This window comes from Pristiophorus japonicus, chromosome 23 (genome assembly GCF_044704955.1).
Source record: "Pristiophorus japonicus isolate sPriJap1 chromosome 23, sPriJap1.hap1, whole genome shotgun sequence".
Classification (NCBI taxonomy): domain Eukaryota; kingdom Metazoa; phylum Chordata; class Chondrichthyes; family Pristiophoridae; genus Pristiophorus; species Pristiophorus japonicus.
Window position 1 is genome coordinate 5474019 of NC_091999.1, and position 7837 is coordinate 5481855.

Sequence of the window (7837 nt, forward strand, 5' to 3'; positions counted from 1 at the left end):
TTTAAACCTATGTAACATTAATTTAATATGCACAGTGGAAAAACAGCAGCGTGAAACCAAACGGCATAATCTGTTTGTTTAGTGGCTGTGTTTGACATTAATGATTATGTAACCTAATCTCTTTGTCCCTGGGGTGATGAGGTCTAATTGTCGTACTGGGAGTTTCCAACAATTATAACTATGGAGCCTCTGAATATTGCGCGGTGACAAACAGTTGTCAGCAGCTCGAGCAGGGACCAGAATTTCGGATAGAAGATGCATGGACAAGTGACGGGTCTAGCGTACGCCATTTGCTATCCTCTTCTGGCAGCTTTTGGTGTTCCAGGTAAGGCCCTGCGATAAGTCCTTCGTTGCACAGATCAGTCCATCAGTCTGAGCTGTCTCGGTTCTCTACCTGTGTAATTGTCCGCAGAACATTTCTCTGTGTTTCTTTCCTGCAGAGTAAACACTTCGGTGAAATCGGTTCCATCCACACTGTCTGTTATCATTCCCCTGGCTGTTCAATACCATATTTTACAAAGGTTAAAGGAGAGTTTCAGTCTGGATCTCGCGATTTGAGTTCTCAGTACAGGCTGACCCGGCATAACGATAGGATGATGGTGAAAATACATTGTAATGTGTATATTCAGAGAGTAGAATCTCAGTCTGGTCTCCGGGATTTGAGTTCTCAATCAAGGCTGCCTGGACAGGTTAGATACAGGAAGAATGTTCCCAATGTTGGGGAAGTCCAGAACCAGGGGACACAGTCTTAGGATAAGAGGTAGGCCATTTAGGACCGAGATGAGGAGAAACTTCTTCACTCAGAGAGTTGTTAACCTGTGGAATTCCCTACCGCAGAGAGTTGTTGAGGCCAGTTCATTGGATATATTCAAGAGGGAGTTAGATATGGCCCTTACGGCTAAGGGGATCAAGGGGTATGGAGAGAAAGCAGGAAAGGGGTACTGAGGTGAATGATCAGCCATGATCTTATTGAATGGCGGTGCAGGCTCGAAGGGCCGAATGGCCTACTCCTGCACCTATTTTCTATGTGTCTGTGTTTCAGTGCAGTATTTTGAGAGCACGGCATTGTCAGAGCTGCCCTTCTTCTGATGAGGTGTTAATCCTCAACCGTGCGCCCCTATCCTGTTGGGTTAGGTGCCCCATTAAAAATCCAAGAAACCTGGATCCCTCTTTGGAGCAGTCTGCACAATCATTAATGTGGCTCTTTGCTTCTATTTTTGTCAGGCAACTTGGCGACCATTGTGATCCTGTCCCGAGGAAGGTGCGGTCTCTCCAGATGTATCACCCGGTACCTGGTGGGGATGGCGGTGACGGACCTCCTGGTCCTCATCACGGCAGTGATATTGAACCGTATCAGCGTCATCTATTTCCCGGTTCTCTTCCTCTCCACCACTCCCGTCTGTAGCCTCAAAATCGCTCTGATCTATGTAGCCAGGGACTGCTCGGTCTGGTTAACGGTCGCTTTCACCTTCGATCGATTTGTGGCTATTTGCTGCCCAAAGTTGAAAGCAAAATATTGCACCGAGAGAACGGCTGCCATTGTAATGGGAACGCTTTGTGCCGTGAGCTGTGTCAAAAACTTCCCCTGGTACTTTGTGTACGAGCCTTTGTATATTATTGACGGTGTACCCTGGTACTGCAACATTAAGTTAAAGTTTTACACTGAACTTTTTTGGACAGCGTTTGACTCGATTGACCGTATTTTAAACCCCTGTGCCCCGTTCGTCCTGATGTTACTGTTCAACGCTGTGACCGTCAGAAACATTCTGGTGGCCAACAGAGCCCGCAAGAGACTCCGGGCCCACAGCAGCGGGGAGAATCAGAGTGACCGAGAGATGGAGAGCCGGAGAAAATCCATCGTTTTACTCTTCACCATCTCGGGCAGTTTCCTCGTGTTATGGACCACCTATGTTGTAAATTTCTTATACGTGCGATTTTCAAGCAGCAGTTATTCGACAGGCTCTAGCGGCAACGACCCAAGGTTTATTTTGCAGGAAAGTGGGAATATGCTGCAGCTCCTGAGCTGTTGCACTAACACGTGTATTTATGCGGGGACCCAGAGGAAATTCAGAGAGGAATTTTGCAACGGGTTGAAATACCCGCTCAATCTCCTCATTAAAATCGTAAAGTCGTGAAAACAAATGAATTATTACCATTTTTCGAGACTGTTCCGTTTCATGGTCCAACCTGTACTCTTACTCCCGACTCCCCGGACTATCCTGCATTTCCTTCCCAGATCGAATCGAGGGCTCTCTCCCTCTCTAAGATCCTTCGAGTCGCCGGTGTTCCCTAAAATAACATGCAACCAGGAGGAGAATTGCAAAAGCACGATTTTACAACCATTTAGAGAGTCGTTAATAACCGTATTCAATTTACCAGGTCACAGCTGCTTTGCTGAAATGTTCATTGAGATTTTATCCAGTTCTCGTGGCCTGAGCCCTGGGGCAAGTCTGGGTTCAGACGTCAAACGACAGCCAGAGATTTGATTTGTTTTACATGTTGTTAAACATTTAATCATTGTGAAGAACGTCAGGCCCGGGGGTGGTTTATAAAACACACGCGAATGTAAGCGGAGGAATCCTTAACAGAGGGGCATGTCATTAACTTTAGAGCCAGGCTATTCAGGATTCAAATCAGAAAATACTTTTTCTCGTAAAGTTACTAGAAATCTGGAATAGTCCCCCTCAAAATGTTATGGATGCTGGAGGACAAATGAAAATTTCACAACTGAGATCGACAAAGTTTGGTTAGGTAATGATATTAATGGATTATGAAGCCACGGCGAGAAATTGAGTTGAGGTACGAGTCAGTCGTGATCGAATTGAAAGGTGGGACAGACCTGAGGGGTTCAATGGCTGAATTCTGTCCCTATCGGTTTATTGCCAGAAGCCAAAACTGAAATATTGCCCCGAAGAAACGGCTGCTGCCGTTCGAGGAACAATTGAGTGTGCTGTCCTGTAAAGAACACTTTCTAGTAGTTCATGTACAAAGTGAACATTGAATTTCAAATAATCCATGGTTTTGTCATTGTAACACGAGATATTGTTTATTCACAGGTATGGATATAAATTAAATTCCTTCATTATATTTTAACACCGTTTATTCCATTTGATTTGATTCTGCTGCTCAATGCAGTAACTGTCAGGCATTTTTTGGCCATTTTACTGTTGGTTATATCTGGAAATGTTACCCTGTTATGCGCATTAATTATTTACTATTCTGTCTGTCAACGAAAGTACATTTTAGTCTTTATACCTGTGTCTCTACATCACTTTGTGCAAAAATTCGGATAAAGGCTTCACCCTCGTGAATCGCCTATTTATTCAGTGAGCCAGACGATAACTGGGCTGTATTTTCCCCACCTTGGCGTCATTGGCGGGTCCCGGCCCCACTGCTGGCTCCAGCCCACTGTTCAAAATCAATTTCCCTTCATGGGGCTTCTGAAGCCCCGCCCAGCGCGTTTGCCGGCCAATTGAAGGAAGCGGGATTGATGACGCCATTTTGCTGGTCGCAGCCAGTTTCCCTAAAGGGACCTTGCAGAAATTAACTTTGACAGTTGTTCTGTTCCAGCGCAAAAACTGACAAGCCTTGGCTCTCCATGAATCCCTCGATATGCTTAGAAAGGGAGCCACAGCAAGCAAGGAGGCTCTCTTGCCTTCCACTGGGCCAAAGAGCCCTCCCCAGAACATGAACGCATCGAGGTTGCACATTGCACGAGTGGATACAAGCAGGCATGTGGTCAGGAGGATCTGCCTGGACTGGCACAAACCTTTCAATTATTGCAGTAGGTCACGAAGCGTTACTGCAAAGCCACACTCATCCTCATCCTGCTGTGGCACTGATCACATCCCCATCAGTCTGCCTCATCTAACCCAGTCCGACACATCCTGACCAGCATCAACTTGTCTTGCACCTCCGCCCTTCCCTCCCTATCAAAACTATCACTTCCCCTATCACTAGTTACTCCTCACGCTCACCTTCATCGTAGTCCAATCATAGCAATGGACAACACCCAAGGGTAGACACTTGAGGGTATTATGCAATGTTCATGTGATGTTTCTATTAATCTGGTATCCAACATTAAAACCTTTATTTTGAACACTTTGCCTTCATCTGTGTGCACCATTGGAAGTGGGTCAGTGAGTTGCAGTGAATGGTGAGGCATAATTGTATCCCCGTAATGTTGACGAGTGTGAAATGATTGGATTGGGCATTGTAGGGGTGCTTTATGCTGTTGGTGTGGGGTGGTGCCAACCAGGCGCATTATGTGGCAGCCAGGTTTACAGCATCAAGTGAACTCAATCTGGCCATGGTGTGGCCATCCCTGGCCTCGCGGACAGCAATGTGGTCGAGGGCCAATGCCGTCTGTCCTGTGCAGCATCAGCTAATTAGAATAGAAACATAGAAAATAGGTGCAGGAGTAGGCCATTTGGCCCTTCGAGCCTGCACCGCCATTCAATGAGTTCATGACTGAACATGCAACTTCAGTACCCCTTTCCTGCTTTCTCGCCATACCTCTTGATCCCCCGAGTAGTAAGGACTACATCTAACTCCTTTTTGAATATATTTAGTGAATTGGCCTCAACAACTTTCTGTGGTAGAGAATTCCACAGGTTCACCACTCTCCGGGTGAAGAAGTTTCTCCTCATCTCGGTCCTAAATGGCTTACCCCTTATCCTTAGACTGTGATCCCTGGTTCTGGACTTCCTCAACATTGGGAACATTCTTCCTGCATCTAACCTGTCTAAACCCGTCAGAATTTTAAACGTTTCTATGAGATCCCCTCTCATTCTTCTGAACTCCAGTGAATACAAGCCCAGTTGATCCAGTCTTTCTTGATATGTCAGTCCCGCCATCCCAGAAATCAGTCTGGTGAATCTTCGCTGCACTCCCTCAATAGCAAGAATGTCCTTCCTCAAGTTAGGAGACCAAAACTGTACACAATACTCCAGGTGTGGCCTCACCAAGGCCCTGTACAACTGTAGCAACACCACCCTACCCCTGTACTCAAATCCCCTCGCTATGAAGGCCAACATGCCATTTGCTTTCTTAACCGCCTGCTGTACCTGCATGCCAACCTTCAATGACTGATGTACCATGGCACCCAGGTCTCGTTGCCCCTCCCCTTTTCCTAATCTGTCACCATTCAGATAATAGTCTGTCTCTCTGTTTTTACCACCAAAATGGATAACCTCACATTTATCCACATTATACTTCATCTGCCACGCATTTGTCCACTCACCTAACCTATCCAAGTCGCTCTGCAGCCTCATAACATCCTCCTCGCAGCTCACACTGCCACCCAACTTAGTGTCATCCGCAAATTTGGAGATACTACATGTAATCCCCTCGTCTAAATCATTAATGTACAATTTAAACAGCTGGGGAAAAGGAATTGCCGGAGAAGGTTGTTTTTTTGGGTGCTGTGTCAGTATTGGTGCAATTGATGTTGGAGATGATACTGGTGTGATTATGAGGACCAAGGTAAGATAGTTTCAAAGGCAACGATGCTGATATAATAGATGGCAGATGACCTTAAGATGACAGAGGCGATCTGTCAATGGTGAGAGAGGTTGTTCCAATGAGGTGACACTAGATACAATGTTTACTACAAGCACCTGCTGAACGCTTAAACGGTCTGCCAAATGCAGTAAGCTCACGTTTCTGAGCTTGGGAAGGGAACAGCTATTAGATAGAAGCTGTTATACCACATTTGCAGCTGTCAAGTAAATAAATCAATTCTTGCGAACACAGCTGCCCACGTGATCCCCGAGCAGCATAGACCCCGTGGGCGACCTTGTAAGCACTGGTGGTGAGCTAAAAATAATTCTGAATGGTCCGTTCACGGAGGTCATAATGACCTAAGTTACCTCCCCAACCGCTCTGTGTCCGGTCTGCTCAGCATTGATAGACCAGATTTGGGAAAGGTGCGTGGTGACGGGTTGACTGCGGTGGGCCAATGCGCTGGCAAAAACAACACATTTTTCCCACCCGGCCTGCAACCCCGACCTGACTCCCAAAAACATCCCCTACAGTTTGGAGAGGAGTGAATGAATATGGCGAGATATCCCTTCATTTAATTGTAAATGTAATTACATATTGTGAGCTGAAGCATTTCCATCGTTACAAAGCAATTCACTAAATATATTCAAAGAGGAGTTAGATGTAGTCCTTACGACTACGGGGATCAAGGGGTATGGTGAGAAAGCAGGAATGGGGTACTGAAGTTGCATGTTCAGCCATGAGCTCATTGAATGGCGGTGCAGGTTGGAAGGGCCGAATGGCCTACTCCTGCACCATATTTTCTATGTTTCTATGTTTCTATGTTCCGGACTCTGCCCAAACGCGCCCCACCCCGATACAGAGGGTCCCATTTTAACCCACATATAAGGTCGGTTTGGAGTCTGGCGTTGTGAAATTGTTAAAAAAAAATCTCCGCCTATATTTCGCGATATTCGGTTTTTTAACTGAGGCGGGAAAAGAGGCTGGACTTAGCCGAGCAGCCAATCCGCTCCCAGTAGACGAGGGGTAAATATAAATATTATAATTAGGCTGGAAGTCTCTTTTTTTTTACAAAAGTCCGTAAAACCTGGGGCAGGTACATAAGCAAGGGACTGCGGGATCCAGGAGGTCAGTGCAATTTACACGTACCTCCTGGTTTCAAGGGGCCCTGCCTAACCCAATCCGCCCGGATTGCGCACACATCCCAGGCCTTCGATTGGCTCCCTATGGCCACCAATCCTCCCCAGGCACCACCCCCCCCCCCCCCACACACCCCGATACCTGCATAAGTCAGTCCACATGCTGATCCCGGCCCAAGATCTTCTGCAGATTTCCCCAGCTCCTCCCTACCCACGATCTTGGTGAGAACACTCCACCCCCCCCCCAACGCCATTCTGTGCATCTGAGGCCACTTACAAGCCCCCAACCCCCACGATCCGTTGCTCTACCCACTCTTCAACCTCGAGTGGTAGGCCTACCGCCCCCAACGTCTGTCCCCAGCCAGCCTCTCCATCCGTCTGGCAGAGGATGGGAACCGAGGCCTTCCATTCAAATCAGGCCCTGTCGTTAAGTTGGGTGGGGACCCAATTTCACGGTTTTCCCGACAACCTCTACCCGCCCCCTCTCGCACTCAACATCACCCGTTAAAATTCAGCCCAGAGAGTCTATTCTGTGCCCTCTACTGTACACCTTACCACTTAATGTTAATATTAAAGATGTCGCGTGGAGCGTCTTAGCTTTGGGTGCAATCGCCAATCCAGCCGCAGAATGACACCAAACATTGCAATAGATTTGAGATTAGTTTCCCTCAAGTTTCCACACAAATTAAATTGCACATCGCCGAAGTTAAAATCTGCCACGAACCAGCACAACCGTGCAGCATTTTAGAATGTAATTTTTTAAAAATTGCACTCAAAAAAAAAATCCTTCATATTTTTCAGAGTGGTAACTTGGTGCAGTTAGAGATATGCAGCTGCAAATGGGTTGAAGCACAGCAATAAATATTTTGATCAGCATGTCTAGTTCACCAGCTGTGAGTAACCGGATTTTAAATAACCTGAAAAGGACGTAAAAATAAAAAGAGCCATTTGTTCGTTATATTTGTGCACAGAAGTCAGTTTGTTAGTAAATTTAAAATACATGCGTATAGAAACTCGTCTTGAGCGGTGGCGCACGTCGGGGCGGTAACGGAAGGGCCGCCGCTCATAGGCAGCGCCTGATATTTAGTTTCATTGACTGTAATGGACTGAATATCAGGCGTTGCCTGTAACGGGCGGCCAAGCCGATAGCGCTCGATTTGCCCCACCGTCCGAGATGAATTTTTATATCTAAAGCT

The 7837-nt window shown here is 46.6% G+C and overlaps 1 protein-coding gene across 1 annotated transcript; it reads left to right on the forward strand.

Annotated features, from left to right (window-relative positions):
* Positions 1–255: 255 nt before the first annotated feature.
* LOC139235697 (probable G-protein coupled receptor 139) lies at positions 256–2135 on the forward strand. Its single transcript, XM_070866736.1, has 2 exons — positions 256–325; positions 1225–2135. Exons 1-2 carry the CDS (start codon positions 256–258, stop codon positions 2133–2135), a joined length of 981 nt encoding a protein of 326 aa, XP_070722837.1.
* The last annotated feature ends 5702 nt before the right edge of the window (positions 2136–7837 follow it).